This window comes from Coregonus lavaretus (genome assembly GCF_964263955.1).
Source record: "Coregonus lavaretus genome assembly, contig: HAP1_SCAFFOLD_541, whole genome shotgun sequence".
In the NCBI taxonomy this organism is placed as follows: Eukaryota; Metazoa; Chordata; class Actinopteri; order Salmoniformes; family Salmonidae; genus Coregonus; species Coregonus lavaretus.
In genome coordinates, this window is record NW_028164151.1 from 291,474 (window position 1) to 310,978 (window position 19,505).

The 19,505-nt window shown below is 42.5% G+C and overlaps 1 protein-coding gene and 1 long non-coding RNA gene across 5 annotated transcripts; both read right to left on the reverse strand.

Annotated features, from left to right (window-relative positions):
- Window positions 1–1,500: 1,500 nt before the first annotated feature.
- LOC311117405 (NACHT, LRR and PYD domains-containing protein 1 homolog) lies at window positions 1,501–5,108 on the reverse strand. Of its 4 annotated transcripts, none has more exons than XM_084192348.1 (5): window positions 4,848–5,108; window positions 4,563–4,688; window positions 4,264–4,393; window positions 4,149–4,178; window positions 1,501–1,995 (listed from the first exon to the last, which is right to left on the reverse strand). In XM_084192348.1, exons 1-5 carry the CDS (start codon window positions 5,079–5,081, stop codon window positions 1,709–1,711), a joined length of 807 nt encoding a protein of 268 aa, XP_084048474.1. In that variant the 5' UTR covers window positions 5,082–5,108; the 3' UTR covers window positions 1,501–1,708. The 4 variants fall into 4 exon arrangements, with proteins under 4 accessions (XP_084048474.1, XP_084048473.1, XP_084048475.1 ...); XM_084192347.1 differs by having other exon boundaries at window positions 4,264–4,396; XM_084192350.1 differs by lacking the exon at window positions 1,501–1,995 and adding an exon at window positions 2,345–2,527 and having other exon boundaries at window positions 4,264–4,396.
- Window positions 5,109–5,299: 191 nt separating this feature from the next.
- On the reverse strand, window positions 5,300–6,796 carry LOC311117406. The gene is made up of 3 exons (XR_014611620.1): window positions 6,437–6,796; window positions 5,642–5,706; window positions 5,300–5,509 (listed from the first exon to the last, which is right to left on the reverse strand). It is a non-coding gene; the product is annotated as an uncharacterized lncRNA (long non-coding RNA).
- Between the last annotated feature and the right edge of the window lie 12,709 nt (window positions 6,797–19,505).

Sequence of the window (19,505 nt, forward strand, 5' to 3'; positions counted from 1 at the left end):
CCACAGACTAGGAGACAGGCCTCAGCGTCTTCAGATTAGGTGAAGAAGTGTCTTAGTCCACAGACTAGGAGACAGGCCTCAGCGTCTTCAGATTAGGTGAAGAAGTGTCTTAGTCCACAGACTAGGAGACAGGCCTCAGCGTCTTCAGATTAGGTTCTACAAGAAAGAGGATGGAGGAGAAGGGAAGAGAGAGAGATCAGAAAGTATGGAGGAGAAGGGAAGAGAGAGATCAGAAAGTATGGAGGAGAAGGGAAGAGAGAGATCAGAAAGTTAGGAGGAGAAGGGAAGAGAGAGATCAGAAAGTATGGAGGAGAAGGGGAGAGAGAGATCAGAAAGTATGGAGGAGAAGGGAAGAGAGAGATCAGAAAGTATGGAGGAGAAGGGGAGAGAGAGATCAGAAAGTATGGAGGAGAAGGGAAGAGAGAGATCAGAAAGTATGGAGGAGAAGGGAAGAGAGAGATCAGAAAGTATGGAGGAAAAGGGAAGAGAGAGATCAGAAAGTATGGAGGAGAAGGGAAGAGAGAGATCAGAAAGTAGGGAGGAGAAGGGGAGAGAGAGATCAGAAAGTATGGAGGAGAAGGGAAGAGAGAGATCAGAAAGTATGGAGGAGAAGGGGAGAGAGAGATCAGAAAGTATGGAGGAGAAGGGAAGAGAGAGATCAGAAAGTATGGAGGAGAAGGGAAGAGAGAGATCAGAAAGTATGGAGAAGAAGGGAAGAGAGAGATCAGAATGTATGGAGGAGAAGGGAAGAGAGAGATCAGAAAGTATGGAGGAGAAGGGGAGAGAGAGATCGAGAAGTATGGAGGAGAAGGGAAGAGAGATCAGAAAGTATGGAGGAGAAGGGGAGAGAGAGATCAGAAAGTACGGAGGAGAAGGGAAGAGAGAGATCAGAAAGTATGGAGGAGAAGGGAAGAGAGAGATCAGAAAGTATGGAGGAGAAGGGAAGAGAGAGATCAGAAAGTATGGAGGAGAAGGGAAGAGAGAGATCAGAAAGTATGGAGGAGAAGGGAAGAGAGAGATCAGAAAGTATGGAGGAGAAGGGGGGAGAGAGAGATCAGAAAGTATGGAGGAGAAGGGAAGAGAGAGATCAGAAAGTATGGAGGAGAAGGGAAGAGAGAGATCAGAAAGTATGGAGGAGAAGGGAAGAGAGAGATCAGAAAGTATGGAGGAGAAGGGAAGAGAGAGATCAGAAAGTATGGAGGAGAAGGGAAGAGAGAGATCAGAAAGTATGGAGGAGAAGGGAAGAGAGAGATCAGAAAGTATGGAGGAGAAGGGAAGAGAGAGATCAGAATGTATGGAGGAGAAGGGAAGAGAGAGATCAGAAAGTATGGAGGAGAAGGGAAGAGAGAGATCAGAAAGTATGGAGGAGAAGGGAAGAGAGAGATCAGAAAGTATGGAGGAGAAGGGGAGAGAGAGATCAGAAAGTATGGAGGAGAAGGGAAGAGAGAGATCAGAAAGTATGGAGGAGAAGGGAAGAGAGATATCAGAAAGTATGGAGGAGAAGGAGGAGTTCCACCTGAGATAATGATGTGATGATGGTCCTATGATGTAACTACAATAAGATAACAGTCATTTATTACAGACAGAAACACAAAAACATGCTTCCATTCTGGAAAAACAGTTCCTCTTTGATCTGGGTAGCTGTGTTTTTATTTGACCTATATTTAATCATTACACATATTCAAGGGAGGGAGCAATGAAAACTGTCTTACCTAGATTCACTCAAGTCCTTAACAAGATGGTTTTCATGTTCAACGAGAGCTTTGAGACAAGCTCCCGTCACTTCTGGTCCTTTGGGGATGACTGCTTTCAGTAGTTTTCTCATTCGGTCCTGTTCAGTTGTTTCAGCTGTTATTCTGGAGTGCTCTTCTTCACCAATCATGTTCTTTGACCACAGATCATCTGCTATTGGCATTGAGTTTTTGGTTCGCTGAATTAGTTTAGCCCAGTGTTTCTTCAGAAACTCCTCAGCAGGAATGTCAGGGACTGTTAATGCTGAAGGGGGGGTCAATTAAATTAATATGGCTTTAGGGTTAACTGCAGCTGTTTCTACATCTTCCAGTCTCTCCAGTTATCATTCCTCTGATAGTCATTTCTTGTATAGAGATGACTCCAGGGTTGTGGTCAATTCCAATTAAAGTCAGTCAATTTAAAATAAAAAAATTGAAATAATAATTTTTCCTATTAGGTTTATTGAGAAGTCATTGAAAATTGATGCCCTTATTAATGTTTTATCAACAATCTACTCAGAATCCTCTAATGTCAAAGTGGGCCTGTCCCCCATACATTCAACATCTGGAAGGTCCCTCAGTCAAGTGTTGCATTTCAAGCACAGATTCAACTATATACAAAGACCAGGGATCTTTTAGAAAGCCTCATAAAGAAGGGCAGTGATTGGTAGATGGGTAACAATAACACATCAGACATTGAATATCTCTTTAAGCATGGTCAAGTTAATAATTATCCTGTGGGTGATGTATTAAACCACCCAGACACATCAAAGATGCAGTCGTCCTTCTGAACTGAGCTGCAGGACAGGAAGGAAACTGTTAGTGATGTCACCATGAGGCCGTTGGTGATTTTAAAACAGCTACAGAGTTCAATGTCTGTGACGGGAGAAAACTGAGGATGGATCAACAACATTGTAGTGACTCCACAATAATGACTTAAATGACAGAGTGAACAGAAGAATACAAATATACAGAATAAAAATATTCCAAAACAGAAATACCTTATCGAAATAAGTATTCAGACCCTTTGCTATGAGACTTGAAATTGAGCTCAGGTGCATCCTGTTTCCATTGATCATCCTTGAGATGTTTGAACAACTTGATTGGAGTCCACCTGTGGTACATATAATTGATTGGACATGTTTGGGAAGGAACACACCTGTCTATATAAGGTCCCACAGTTGACAGTGCATGTCAGAGCAAAAACCAAGCCATGAGGTCAAAGGAATTGTCCGTAGAGCTCCGAGACAGGATTGTGTCGAGGCCCAGATCTGGGGAAGGGTACCAAAACATTTCTGCAGCATTGAAGGTATCCAAGAACACAGTGGCCTCTATCATTCTTAAATGGAAGAAGTTTAGAACCACCGAAACTCTTCCTAGAGCTGGCCGCCCGGCCAAACTGAGCAATCGGGGGAGAAGGCCTTGGTCAGGGAGGTGACCAAGAACCTGATGGTCACTCTGAAAGAGCTCCAGAGTTCCTCTGTGGAGATGGGAGAACCTTCCAGAAGGACAACCATCTCTGCAGCACTCCACCAATCAGGCCTTTATGGTAGAGTGGCCAGATGGAAGCCACTCCTTAGTAAAAGGCACATGACAGCCCGCTTTGAATTTGCCAAAAGGCACCAAAAGACTCTCAGACCATGAGAAACAAGATTCTCTGGTCTGATGAAACCAAGATTGAACTCTTTGGCCTGAATGCCAAGCGTCACATCTGGAAGAACCCTGGCACCATCCCTACGGTGAAGCATGGTGGTGGCAGCATCATGCTGAGGGGATGTTTTTCAGCGGCAGGGACTGGGAGACTAGTCAGGATCGAGGGAAAGATGAATGGAGCAAAGTACAGAGAGATCCTTGATGAAAACCTGCTCCAGAGCGCTCAGGACCTCAGACTGGGGCGAAGGTTCACCTTCCAACAGGACAACGACCCTAAGCACACAGCCAAGACATGTATGTCCTTGAGTGGCCCAGCCAGAGCCCGGACTTGAACCTGATCGAACATCTCTGGAGAGACCTGAAAATAGCTGTGCAGCGACGCTCCCCATCCAACCTGACAGAGCTTGAGAGGATCTGCAGAGAAGAATGGGAGAAACTCCCCAAATACAGGTGTGCCAAGCTTGTAGCATCATGCCCAAGAAGAATTGATGCTGTAATCGCTGCCAAAGGTGCTTCAACAAAGTACTGAGTAAAGGGTCTGAATACTTATGTAAATGTGATATTTCAGTTTTTTTTTATATATACATTTGCAACAATGTCTAAAAACCTGTTTTTGCTTTGTCATTATGGGGTATTTTGTGTAGATTGATGAGGGGGAAAAAACGATTTTATCAATTTTATAATAAGGCAGTAACGTAACAAAATGTGGAACAATTCAAGGGGTCTGAATACTTTCTGAATGCACTGTAACTCATGTTTACTTACTTGTTGAATGGGTGGCAGTGATGTATTCATCTGAAAGATAAATAAAATGAGGTTATATCACTCTAAATAGCATCTGTTACAAAAGTACAAAGTTATGATTGACATATGCTCCTACCTTGTGATACCACTTCTTTCCATGCAATCCTCTCATCATCACCGAATAACTCCATCTCAATGTCAACCCCTGTCATTTTCAAAACCGCCTTGAAAAAGCTTGGTGTGGAGTCTCTATGTATGAGATGAATCTTCTGGAGAGAGATGGAGAGAGCGAGAGAGAGATTGCTTGCAATGTAAACATATGTTTCCCATGCCAATAAAGCCATTTGAATTGAGAGCCATCGAGCGAGAGAGATCAATGGATAGAAATGTGACTTAAAATGTCAGATTCATGTTCTTAGTCTACTAAAACTGTACCTGTGGATTGATGTAGGTAGAACAGGGAATGTTCAGTCTGAAGTAACTATTCAGTTTGAAGGCCTGCTCTGGTCTTGAGATGAGAACCCTTGAAGACCCTTGAGACTTTTCCTGTTGTTCCACAGCCTGCGAAACGAGGCATGAAATACACAACCAGTCAATGTATAGTCTTATTCAAACATTATTCAGAAAACTAGCAACAAACTATTAACTTAATGTTATGAGTGTCAACATAAACCGTACCACTGCTTAGTTAAGGTCACCTCTAAAAGAATGGTACCTCACCTGTATTTGGCTGGGGTTACTGGGGAACAGGTATAGGCGTGGAATTAGTGTTTGCTTTTTCACTGTCAGATAGAGCATCAGCTCACAGTGGACATCTATGTTCCGCCAAAAGATATAGCTCAGTATAACAGAGATAACTGAGAACTTGGGATGGAGAATCTTAGCATGGAATCTGGTGACCTCATGCACTTCCTCAACAGACACTCCATGTTCCTCTACATGAAGAATCTTCATCTCATTCCTCAGGGAAGGGTTGGTCCCTGAACAACACAATAAAAAGGAGACAGAAAGACAAATATTGTATTATTCATCCAACTATAACACAAAGAATATGCAGTATCAGATCACAGTAAACTCAAACTCCCAGAATATTCATTCATTCATTCAGGAAGTGAAACTCAGTTACATGGAAATGTCTTTCTGAATACTATGTCTATATGGTTTTACCTAAACAGACAAAGTGTGGCAGATGAACTTCCTCCAGTTCACCTAACTCCATAGTGATGTCCAGCAATGGACCACCTTGTCCGTACTGCATGTCTTTCAGAAGTTGACTGTAGGGTTCCCAGTTCCTGAAGTGATACTTCAGAATGACATCTCTGTCACACACCCAGCGGAGCCCAGACACTGTGCACTCATAACGCCCTTTGGGTGTCCTGTGCCTGAGGGCAACAACAAGATATGGTAGAGAGGGTCAATCGTCAAATGGAGAGGTTGGATTAGAAGCCTATTCCCAAAGGTAATGGGGAAATACACTAGCAAGTGGAATGAAATGTTAAAAGTAGTTATTTTACCTGAACATTGTCACTCCCTGGACAGTGGAAGTCAAGGGTTCAATCTGAAGCCAGTGTGTGGAGTCCTGAACAAGGACAAGCATGTCAGTTATACATATGGGGCCTGTTTCCTGGACACAGATTGAGTCTAGTGCTGGACTTAAAGCATGATCAATGGAAGTTTCAATAGAAAGTTTTTTAAGGTCCAAGATTAGGCTTAATCTTTGTCTGGGAAACTGGCCCATTAAATGAACAAAGTAATTTATCTAATGTATTTATTCAATGTTACATGGAATGCTGGTGATTGATCCAATTAAACTGTCTAATGACAAAATATGACAGAAGTTAAAATCCTGCATTCCTACAAGCAGAACACAGGACTGTCTATATCCCAGTATGAATGGTTGGTCAGTACACACCTGGCTTTCAGACTGTGTTTATATTACTAAAGCAGAACACAGGACTGTCTATATCCCAGTATGAATGGTTGGTCAGTACACACCTGGCTTTCAGACTGTGTATATATTACTAAAGCAGAACACAGGACTGTCTATATCCCAGTATGAATGGTTGGTCAGTACACACCTGGCTTTCAGACTGTGTTTATATTACTAAAGCAGAACACAGGACTGTCTATATCCCAGTATGAATGGTTGGTCAGTACACACCTGGCTTTCAGACTGTGTATATATTACTAAAGCAGAACACAGGACTGTCTATATCACAGTATGAATGGTTGGTCAGTACACAACTGGCTTTCAGACTGTCCCTGACTCCTGAAGGTATGTAAAAGTGAGAATTGACATTATGACTTACCTCAACATGGTCACAAGTCTTACAGCTCTGAGGAATCCCTGAAGTCAAAAGTAGTTGTTATTTAAAACGGACAATCTCATGTAATAATGAATTAATAAATATTAAACAGACTTGTAATAAAAATGAATGTAAGTGAGCAACAGTCTCAGAATGTACACTCATTATCATACCATAATCTGACATTAGTGTTATATTAATGAATGTTTGTGGAAGCAGGAAACAACATGGTTCTGGTCCATGTTTTGGAGATGTTGGGGACCTGATTTCTGGTAGATCCCAGGATGAGAGCTTAAAGGTAGAGTCAGCTAAATGATGTTGTACGAGCAGCACCGCAGATATTGTGATGAGCAAGATGCCTGACTTCTCTATCACACAGTATTTGCCCATGTGCACAGGTTCTCTTCACTCTCTTACAGCGTGGTAGCCACAGGACCAAAACAGAGGAGTTTAGCATCGCGCTCCAACGCCCTTAGTTGTTGTAGAAGTTTACCCACTATGCTGTTTACTTTGTGCATCTACATCATATTGCTGACTCTACCTTTAAGTTTGTTTTGACCAAATAGATCATGATTGTGTTCCTTGCCTGGGACTCAAGAACGCTTTAATCGTATTTTGATTTTAAAACAATTATCAGTTAACACTCACATATCTGGTCTCTGGTGTTCTCATGTCCAGGCTTGATACAACACTCTCCACCATGGTCTCTGCTGTTGGGAAAGCAGATGGATAGACTGTGATTAAACTAAATACAACTTATAAAGGCTTTATATAGCATTCATACAGTCTTCATAAGCAATACAAAGGGTGTATAAAGGGTGACAGAACAGCTCCCTATGTAGGGTGCATTGCCTAATGTGACATAACACTATGTCAACTTCCATGAAGTCAATACTGATGGTGACATTACAGGTGACATTGCTTATCTTGATGAAAGCCCCTAGAGACGTGAAGTCACCAGGTATCATTTTAACAGGTTCTGATGCCCTCTTGTGGTTAAAGTGAAACTGACACTACAGTGAGACATAGGAGAGGAAACATCTGTACATCCAACAGAACACATTAAAACACACCACTACTACTAATCTAACTGTCTGTAGGTCCAACAGAACACATTAAAACACACCACTACTACTAATCTAACTGTCTGTAGGTCCAACAGAACACATTAAAACACACCACTACTACTAATCTAACTGTCTGTAGGTCCAACAGAACACATTAAAAACACACCACTACTACTAATCTAACTGTCTGTAGGTCCAACAGAACACATTAAAAACACACTACTACTACTAATCTAACTGTCTGTAGGTCCAACAGAACACATTAAAACACACCACTACTACTAATCTAACTGTCTGTAGGTCCAACAGAACACATTAAAACACACCACTACTACTAATCTAACTGTCTGTAGGTCCAACAGAACACATTAAAACACACCACTACTACTAATCTAACTGTCTGTAGGTCCAACAGAACACATTAAAACACACCACCACCACTAATCTAACTGTCTGTAGGTCCAACAGAACACATTAAAACACACCACTACTACTAATCTAACTGTCTGTAGGTCCAACAGAACACATTAAAAACACACCACCACCACTAATCTAACTGTCTGTAGGTCCAACAGAACACATTAAAACACACCACTACTACTAATCTAACTGTCTGTAGGTCCAACAGAACACATTAAAACACACCACTACTACTAATCTAACTGTCTGAAGGTCCAACAGAACACATTAAAACACACCACTACTACTAATCTAACTGTCTGTAGGTCCAACAGAACACATTAAAACACACCACCACCACTAATCTAACTGTCTGTAGGTCCAACAGAACACATTAAAACACACCACTACTACTAATCTAACTGTCTGTAGGTCCAACAGAACACATTAAAAACACACCACCACCACTAATCTAACTGTCTGTAGGTCCAACAGAACACATTAAAACACACCACTACTACTAATCTAACTGTCTGTAGGTCCAACAGAACACATTAAAACACACCACTACTACTAATCTAACTGTCTGAAGGTCCAACAGAACACATTAAAACACACCACTACTACTAATCTAACTGTCTGTAGGTCCAACAGAACACATTAAAACACACCACTACTACTAATCTAACTGTCTGTAGGTCCAACAGAACACATTAAAACACACCACCACCACTAATCTAACTGTCTGTAGGTCCAACAGAACACATTAAAACACACCACTACTACCAATCTAACTGTCTGTAGGTCCAACAGAACACATTAAAAACACACCACTACTACTAATCTAACTGTCTGTAGGTCCAACAGAAAACATTAAAAACACACTACTACTACTAATCTAACTGTCTGTAGGTCCAACAGAACACATTAAAACACACCACTACTACTAATCTAACTGTCTGTAGGTCCAACAGAACACATTAAAACACACCACTACTCCTAATCTAACTATCTGTAGGTCCAACAGAACACATTAAAACACACCACTACTACTAATCTAACCGTCTGTAGGTCCAACAGAACACATTAAAACACACCACTACTACTAATCTAACTGTCTGTAGGTCCAACAGAACACATTAAAACACACCACTACTACTAATCTAACTGTCTGTAGGTCCAACAGAACACATTAAAAACACACTACTACTACTAATCTAACTGTCTGTAGGTCCAACAGAACACATTAAAACACACCACTACTACTAATCTAACTGTCTGTAGGTCCAACAGAACACATTAAAACACACCACTACTACTAATCTAACTGTCTGTAGGTCCAAGAGAACACATTAAAACACACCACTACTACTAATCTAACTGTCTGTAGGTCCAACAGAACACATTAAAACACACCACCACCACTAATCTAACTGTCTGTAGGTCCAACAGAACACATTAAAACACACCACTACTACTAATCTAACTGTCTGTAGGTCCAACAGAACACATTAAAAACACACCACCACCACTAATCTAACTGTCTTTAGGTCCAACAGAACACATTAAAAACACACCACCACCACTAATCTAACTGTCTGTAGGTCCAACAGAACACATTAAAACACACCACTACTACTAATCTAACTGTCTGTAGGTCCAACAGAACACATTAAAACACACCACTACTACTAATCTAACTGTCTGAAGGTCCAACAGAACACATTAAAACACACCACTACTACTAATCTAACTGTCTGTAGGTCCAACAGAACACATTAAAACACACCACTACTACTAATCTAACTGTCTGTAGGTCCAACAGAACACATTAAAACACACCACCACCACTAATCTAACTGTCTGTAGGTCCAACAGAACACATTAAAACACACCACTACTACCAATCTAACTGTCTGTAGGTCCAACAGAACACATTAAAAACACACCACTACTACTAATCTAACTGTCTGTAGGTCCAACAGAAAACATTAAAAACACACTACTACTACTAATCTAACTGTCTGTAGGTCCAACAGAACACATTAAAACACACCACTACTACTAATCTAACTGTCTGTAGGTCCAACAGAACACATTAAAACACACCACTACTCCTAATCTAACTATCTGTAGGTCCAACAGAACACATTAAAACACACCACTACTACTAATCTAACCGTCTGTAGGTCCAACAGAACACATTAAAACACACCACTACTACTAATCTAACTGTCTGTAGGTCCAACAGAACACATTAAAACACACCACTACTACTAATCTAACTGTCTGTAGGTCCAACAGAACACATTAAAAACACACTACTACTACTAATCTAACTGTCTGTAGGTCCAACAGAACACATTAAAACACACCACTACTACTAATCTAACTGTCTGTAGGTCCAACAGAACACATTAAAACACACCACTACTACTAATCTAACTGTCTGTAGGTCCAAGAGAACACATTAAAACACACCACTACTACTAATCTAACTGTCTGTAGGTCCAACAGAACACATTAAAACACACCACCACCACTAATCTAACTGTCTGTAGGTCCAACAGAACACATTAAAACACACCACTACTACTAATCTAACTGTCTGTAGGTCCAACAGAACACATTAAAAACACACCACCACCACTAATCTAACTGTCTTTAGGTCCAACAGAACACATTAAAACACACCACTACTACTAATCTAACTGTCTGTAGGTCCAACAGAACACATTAAAATACACCACTACTACTAATCTAACTGTCTGAAGGTCCAACAGAACACATTAAAACACACCACTACTACTAATCTAACTGTCTGTAGGTCCAACAGAACACATTAAAACACACCACTACTACTAATCTAACTGTCTGTAGGTCCAACAGAACACATTAAAACACACCACTACTCCTAATCTAACTATCTGTAGGTCAAACAGAACACATTAAAACACACCACTACTACTAATCTAACCGTCTGTAGGTCCAACAGAACACATTAAAACACACCACTACTACTAATCTAACTGTCTGTAGGTCCAACAGAACACATTAAAACACACCACTACTACTAATCTAACTGTCTGTAGGTCCAACAGAACACATTAAAACACACCACTACTACTAATCTAACTGTCTGTAGGTCCAACAGAACACATTAAAACACACCACTACTCCTAATCTAACTATCTGTAGGTCAAACAGAACACATTAAAACACACCACTACTACTAATCTAACCGTCTGTAGGTCCAACAGAACACATTAAAACACACCACTACTACTAATCTAACTGTCTGTAGGTCCAACAGAACACATTAAAACACACCGCTACTACTAATCTAACTGTCTGTAGGTCCAACAGAACACATTAAAACACACCGCTACTACTAATCTAACTGTCTGTAGGTCCAACAGAACACATTAAAACACACCACTACTACTAATCTAACTGTCTGTAGGTCCAACAGAACACATTAAAACAAACCACTACTACTAATCTAATTGTAGGAATGATTCCAGAGGAAAACACATGATGAAACATTGCTATGACTCACCTTTGAATGTGTTGGTCATCTATCTGACACAGGGTCACTGAAGAGGAGGATAAATAAACCTCAAACCCAGGATAGAGGGGTTCAGTGAATGTGGTGTGTTTTGTGTAAAGGTGTGTCAGTGTACCAGAGGAGGACACGCTATAGAAGGACAAAGTAACAGCTGGCCAGTCCAGATACACTCCAACTCTGTTAGAAACAGGACCAGGGATGGATCTGATGACTCCAGCATGGTAAAAGTTATAACCTCTGTCAGAGCAGACTAAACACCAGGACTTCCTACTGAGTCCAATCCAACTGTCCTTCTTCTCTCCCTTCCTCTTCATTCCTTTGTACACCACACCAATGTGAGCCCTGTCATCATCCCTCTCCACCTCCCAGTAATAACGAGATCCAGATAAGCCTTCTCTGCAGAGAACTTGGGGATGATGGTCAAATCTGTCTGGATGGTCTTCATAATGCTGCTTCTCCTCCACCCGTGTCACCTTCCTGTTCCCCTCAGACAGTATCAGGTTTGGGTTTGCTGTATTTGGGTCCAGGGTGAGATGACAGGCATCTGTAGACAAAAGGAGAGTTTAATCAAACCACATCTTCATATAACATTTTGTTTTGTAGGTAGAGAACAAGTATTGATTAGTTACTATGTTACTGTAGTTCTGAATATGTAGTTGATTAGGATTGAAGAGACTTACATTTCCTCAGCCCTGATTTCAGCCTGAACTCTCCACCATGATCCACACTGTAGGAGAAACAGGTTATTGACTGACAAAGACCTAATAAAGCAGTCAACATTTAAACCATATTGTTGTGTTCTGGTGCACTATCCAAGTTCATTACTAGAGAAATACAGGTATTCTACCCTACCTACTGCATACAGAACAGAGTACAATTCATTACTAGAGACATACAGGTATTCTATCATACCTACTGCATACAGAACAGAGTACAATTCATTACTAGAGACATACATGTCTTCTATCCTACCTACTGCATACAGAACAGAGTACAATTCCAACAGGAAATCAGAGATGCAGAAGAAGAGTATTCATGTGGTGATGATGTATGCTGTGTTGGAGTGCTAAGCCTGCTGGGTAAATGTCCCCTGTATTCTACCATCATGTCCTCATGTTACTGAACCTACTACACTACATAGGACACAACCACTGCTCACACTATTAGGACATCTATTCTGACTTACTTCAGCTTCATCAGTTTATCTGTGGGATCCACCAGAGCAGCTGAAAGCAGTCCCCCTGCAGAGTCTCCTGGGTGATTGTAGCTCAGGTCCAGCTCTTTCAGGTGGGAGGTGTTTGACCTCAGAGCTGAAGACAGAGCAGCACAGCCCTCCTCTGTGACCAGACAGCCAGACAGCCTACAGAGAGACACAACAGCTGTCTAGGTTGGTGGACTGGTGTCAATCATCTTGTAGGACACCCATATATTTGTCCATGACACAAACATTGTATTGAAACATTTGATTTTCAGAGTATTTGTTTTACTAAGCTCAGTACCGACCTGACTGAAACAGCTGTACATACCCCAGTGTGTGTAGTTTACAGTCTGGATCCTCCAGTCCAGCAGACAGCAGTGTAACTCCTGAGTCCTGCAGGTCATTGTCTCTCAGCTCCAGTTGTTTCAGTTGTGAGTTGGGTGAACTCAGGACTGAGGCCAGATCTGAACAGCAACCCTCTGTCAGACCACACTGACCTAGACTAGAGGGCAGAAGAGCACATGATTAACAAATGTTTAAAACATCCACATAATAACTCATACTGAAGAAAGTTAACTCACACTAGTGTCTGTATGTTGTAGAGTGGACTGGTTAGTCCAACACAGAGCAGCTCCACTCCTCTGTCTCCCAGGTCATTGTAGCTGAGGTCCAGTTCTCTCAGGGGGGAGTTTGGTGTCTGCAGAGCTGAAGCCAGAGTCTCACAGGATTCATATGTGAGTTTACAGCCAGACAGTCTGAAGAGAGGAGATATGTTGATACACTGTTAAATATGCAAAGCTTTAAGAATAATGAGATGCATTAAGATAATAACAGTAGGACACATGATTAACCAATGTTAAAAACATACTAACTCACTCAAGATATTTACCTTAGTTTTATATATGTTATGTATGTTTCTGGATATGTCCCAAAATGTTAAAATAATTTTAAAAACATACACATACTAACTATACTGAACAGAAATATAAACCCAACATGTAAAGTGTTGGTCCCACGTTTCATGAGCTGAAATAAAATATCCCAGATATGTTCCATACGCACAAAAGCTTAGTTCTCTCAAATGTTGTGCATAAATTTGTTTAGATCCCTGAGTGTGAGTATTTCTCCTTTGTTAAGATAATCCAATTGGTTGAGATAATCCATTCACCTGACAGGTGTGGTATATCAAGAAGCTGATTAAACTGCATGATCATTACACAGGTGCACCTTGTGCTGGGGACAATAAAAGGCCACTCTGAAATATGCAGTTTTGTCACACAACACAATGCCACAGATGTGTCAAGTTTTGAGGGAGCGTGCAATTGGCATGATGACTGCAGGAATGTCCACCAGAGCTGTTGCTGGATAATTGAATGTTAATTTCTCTTCCATAAACCGCCTTCAACATCGTTTTAGAGAATTTGGCAGTACATTCTACCGGCCTCACAACTGCAGACCACATGTAAACACGCCAGCCCAGGACCTCCACATCCGGCTTCTTCACCTGCAGGATGGTCTGAGACAAGCCACCAGGACAGCTGATTTAACTGTGGGTTTTCACAACCAAATACTTTCTGCACAAACTGTCAGAAACCGTCTCAGGGAAGCTCATCTGCGTGCTCGTCATCCTCACCAGGGTCTTGACCTGACTGCAGTTCGGCGTCGTAACTGACTTCAGTGGGCAAATGCTCACCTTCGATGGCCACTGGCACACTGGAGAAGTGTGCTCTTCACGGATGAATCCCGGTTTCAACTGTACCGGGAAGATGGCAGAAAGCGTGTATGGCGTCGTGATGGCATTGTGTGGGCGAGCGGTTTGCTGATGTCAACGTTGTGAACAGAGTGCCCCATGGTGGTGGTGGGGTTATGGTATGGGCCGGCATAAGCTACGGACAATGAACAAAATCACATTTTATCGATGGCAATTTGAATGCACAGAGATACCGTGATGAGATCCTGAGGCCCATTGTCGTGCCATTCAACCGCCGCCATCACCTCATGTTTCAGCATGATAATGCACGGCCCCGTGTTGCAAGGATCTGTATACAATTCCTGGAAGCTGAAAATGTCCCAGTTCTTCCATGGACTGCATACTCACCAGACATGCATGTTTGGGATGCTCTGGATCGACGTGTACGACAGCGTCTTCCAGTTCCCGGCAGTTTCCAGCAACTTCGCACAGCCATTGAAGAGGAGTGGGACAACATTCCACAGGCCACAATCAACAGCCTGATCAACTCTATGTGAAGGAGACGTGTCGCGCTGCATGAGGCAAATGGTGGTCACACCAGATACGGACTGGTTTTCTGATACACACCCATACTTATATTTTTAAAGGAATCTGTGACCAACAGATGCATATCTGTATTCCCATTTATGTGAAATCCATAGATTAGGGCCTAATGAATTTATTTCAATTGACTGATTTCCTCATATGAACTGTAACTCAGTAAAACCTTTCAAATTGTTGCATGTTGCATTTATATTCTTGTTCAGTATATAGTACATACATAATATATAAACACTCACAGTGGAAACTGAAGATAGTTAACTCACACTAGTGTCTGTATGTTGCAGAGTGGACTGGTTAGTCCAACACAGAGCAGCTCCACTCCTCTGTCTCCCAGGTCATTGTAGCTGAGGTCCAGTTCTCTCAGGGGGGAGTTTGGTGTCTGCAGAGCTGAAGCCAGAGTCTCACAGCATTCATATGTGAGTTCACAGTCAGCCAGTCTGGAGAGAGGAGATATAGTGATACACTGTTAAATATGCAAAGCTTTAAGAATAATGAGATACATTAAGACAATAACAGAAGGACACATGATTAACCAATGTCAAAAAAATACTAACTCACTCAAGACATTTAACCTTAGTTTGATATATTTATCACATTTTATGTATGTTTCTGCATATTTACCAAGACGTTCAAATAATGTTAAAAACATACACATACTAACTACATACATAACATATAAACACTCACAGTGGATACTGAAGATATTTAACTCACACTAGTGTCTGTATGTTGCAGAGTGGACTGGTTAGTCCAACACAGAGCAGCTCCACTCCTCTGTCTCCCAGGTCATTGTTGCTGAGGTCCAGTTCTCTCAGGGGGGAGTTTGGTGTCTGCAGAGCTGAAGCCAGAGTCCCACAGGATTTATATGTGAGGTCACAGTGATCCAGTCTGGAGAGAGGAGATCATCTGTTAGATATACAAATCCTTCAGAATAATGATACTGTATACATCAACTCAATAACAGAACTTACAGTGCTCTCTTGCAGGTTTTCACTACCGGCAGCAACCTCTGATAACCTTCCTCTGATGTGGTGTATGTCTTCTGGTCAAACTCCTCCAGCACCTCCTCTGACATCAGTAACAGGTAGGCCAGGGCTGAACATTGGTGAGGTTGTAGCTCTGTTTCTGAAAGAGTTCCTGATCGCAGGGAGGTTTGCATTTCTTCAACTAGAGAGTTGGCACCAAGTTCATTCAGACAGTGGAACAAGTTGATGATCCTTTCTGGTGAAGATTCCCTTTCGATCTTGTATGAAAGGTACCTGACTGTTCTCTCAACTGTTTCCTCATTGCTCTGTGTTGTACTTCCTGTCTGTGTCAGAAGGCCTCGTAACAGATTCTGATTGGACTCCAGTGAGAGACCCAGAAGGAAGCGGAGGAACAGGTCCAGGTGTCCATTCTCACTCTTCAAGGCCTGGTCCACTGCTCTCCTGTGTAAGTCAAACAACTGGATTGACTCCTCATCTTCATCCTCACTAGTGGTGGAAAAAACATTTTCCTTCTTGTCCAGACATGATTCTAAAGCATGCACTGCTGCTAGAAACTCCTGCATGCTCAGATGCACAAAGCTGTAGACCTTCTCTTGGTTCAGCCCAGATTCTTCTTTAAAGATCTCTGTACACAATGCTGAGTACTCTGATGCCTCTGTGACATCAAGGCCACACTCTCTCAGGTCCTCCTCATAGAAGATCAGGTTGCCCTTCTGCAGCTGTTGGAAAGCCACTTTTGCCAGTTTCAGGATCATCTCTTTGTCTGACTGAGACAGTTCCTTTGGGTTTGTCTCTGTGGCTTTGTTGTACTTCTTGTTCTTCACAATGATTTGGATGTGCGTGAAGTGTATGAACATCTGGGTCAGAGTTTTGGGGACTTCATCCTTCTCTGCCTCTTTCAGCATCATCTCAAGGACAGTGGCTGATATCCAACAGAAGACTGGCATGTGGCACATGATGTGGAGGCTCCTTGATGTTTTTATGTGGGTGATGATTTCATTGGCCAGATTCTGATCTGTGATTTTCTTCCTGAAGTACTCCTCCTTCTGTGGATCATTGAACCCTCGTACCTCTGTCACCTGGTCAACACACTTAGGAGGGATCTGATTGGCTGCTGCAGGCCGTGAGGTTATCCAGAGGAGAGCAGAGGGAAGCAGATTCCCCTTGATGAGGTTTGTCAGCAGCACGTCCACTGAGGTTGGCTTCGTGACATCACAGCACCTCTCATTGTTTTTGAAGTCTAGAGGAAGTCGACACTCATCCAGACCATCAAAAATGAAAACAGTTTTGGTTTCACCATCTTCAATGCTGTCAATCTCTTTCAGCTCTGAGAAGTAGTGGGAAAGAAGTTGCATCAGACTGTATTGGTCCTTTTTCAGGTTCAGATCACGGAAAGGAAGAGGAAACATGAAATGAACGTCCTGATTTGCTTTTCCCTCTGCCCAGTCAAGGATGACCTTCTGCACAGAGACTGTTTTTCCAATGCCAGCGATTCCTTTTGTCAGCACAGTTCTGATAGTTTTGTCTTGTCCAGCTAAAGGCTTGAAGATGTCGTTGCATTTGATTGGTGTCTCTTGTGTGGTTTGTTTCTTGGATGCCATCTCTATCAGTCTCACCTCATGTTCATTATTGACCCCTCCACTTCCACCCTCTGTGATGTAGAGCTCTGTGTAGACGTCCTTTAACAGACTTTGGTTTCCATGGTGTCCAATTCCTTCAGATATGTGTTGATACTTGTGTTTCAGTTTAGCTTTAATGTCTTGTTGGACTGTCAGAAGAGGTTGACCTGTAGGAAAACAATGAGAGTTGGGACTCATAAGTTTGTGTGTGTGTGTGTGTGTGTGTGTGTGTGTGTGTGTGTGTGTGTGTGTGTGTGTGTGTGTGTGTGTGTGTGTGTGTGTGTGTGTGTGTGTGTGTTTTAGAGGGGCCTTTGTACCATTCTTTGTAATATTGTTTGAAACACAGTCTTACTTCTTCTGTCCAGAAGGTTGTGTGTGATCTTTAATGCATCCTCACTGTCCAAACTCTCCACTTCCTTATTGTCATCTGGTAATGGTTCCTGGCTGAAAGCAGGTGGCTGATCACTCTTCATTGATAGCAGGCTGGGGGCAGGTGACTCTGCTCTGGGCTTCTGGACACTGAACAAAACAGGGAGGCAGATCACCTCATCAATATCTCATCAGTACCTCATCTACATCATTTCAACAAGTGTATAGCTGAACTCATAGAAGTCCTGATGTTTCTTTATAAAGCTACAGTCTGCAATTGGTAAATCGGTTTGGGGACTTTTAAATTAATGATGTAGAACTACATTTTATGTAATTTGGGAAAACTTTTCCCTTTAGTTTTATATCTTTAAGAGAACTGTATATTTTACATGTCATCTCTTACCTCTTAGAACTGGTGTCTTGAGTCGTTTTAGAGGCAGTGGTCCCCTCCTCTCTCTCCCCAGAGAGACTCATTTTAGAGGCAGTGGTCCCCTCCTCTCTCTCCCCAGAGAGACTCATTTTAGAGGCAGTGGTCCCCTCCTCTCTCTCCCCAGAGAGAATCATTTTAGAGCCAGTGGTCCCCTCCTCTCTCTCCCCAGAGAGACTCATTTTAGATGCAGTGGTCTCCTCCTCTCTCTCCCCAGAGAGACTCATTTTAGAGCCAGTGGTCCCCTCCTCTCTCTCCCCAGAGAGACTCATTTTAGATGCAGTGGTCTCCTCCTCTCTCTCCCCAGAGAGACTCATTTTAGAGGCAGTGGTCCCCTCCTCTCTCTCCCCAGAGAGACTCATTTTAGAGGCAGTGGCCCCCTCCTCTCTCGCCCCAGAGAGACTCATTTTAGAGGCAGTGGCCCCCTCCTCTCTCTCCCCAGAGAGACTCATTTTAGAACCAGTGGTCCCCTCCTCTCTCTCCCCAGAGAGACTCATTTTAGAGGCAGTGGTCCCCTCCTCTCTCTCCCCAGAGAGACTCATTTTAGAGGCAGTGGTCTCCTCCTCTCTCTCCCCAGAGAGACTCATTTTAGAGCCAGTGGTCCCCTCCTCTCTCTCCCCAGAGAGACTCATTTTAGAGGCAGTGCCTCTCTCCTCTCTCTCCCCAGAGAGACTCATTTTAGAGCCAGTGGTCTCCTCCTCTCTCTCCCCAGAGAGACTCATTTTAGAGGCAGTGGTCCCCTCCTCTCTCTCCCCAGAGAGACTCATTTTAGAGGCAGTGGTCTCCTCCTCTCTCTCCCCAGAGAGACTCATTTTAGAGGCAGTGGTCCCCTCCTCTCTCTCCCCAGAGAGACTCATTTTAGAGCCAGTGGTCCCCTCCTCTCTCTCCCCAGAGAGACTCATTTTAGAGGCGGTGGTCCCCTCCTCTCTCTCCCCAGAGAGACTCATTTTAGAGGCAGTGGTCTCCTCCTCTCTCTCCCCAGAGAGACTCATTTTAGAGGCAGTGGTCTCCTCCTCTCTCTCCCCAGAGAGACTCATTTTAGATGTAAGTCACAGCTCACTCAGCTACAATAAGAAATAACAGAACAGTCAATATTTCTGAACAATGTTGAAGAACCATTAACAATGACAACACTTTTACTGTCTG

Coding starts and splice junctions, on each gene's coding strand:
- LOC311117405 (XM_084192347.1), bottom strand. CDS start 5,081: ATGAAGATTCTTCATGTAGAGGAACATGGAGTGTCTGTTGAGGAAGTG. Junction 4,179..4,263: donor GAAAGAAGTGGTATCACAAG/GTAGGAGCATAT, acceptor TTTATCTTTCAG/ATGAATACATCACTGCCACC. Junction 1,996..4,148: donor CACTGCCACCCATTCAACAA/GTAAGTAAACAT, acceptor CCCCCCCTTCAG/CATTAACAGTCCCTGACATT.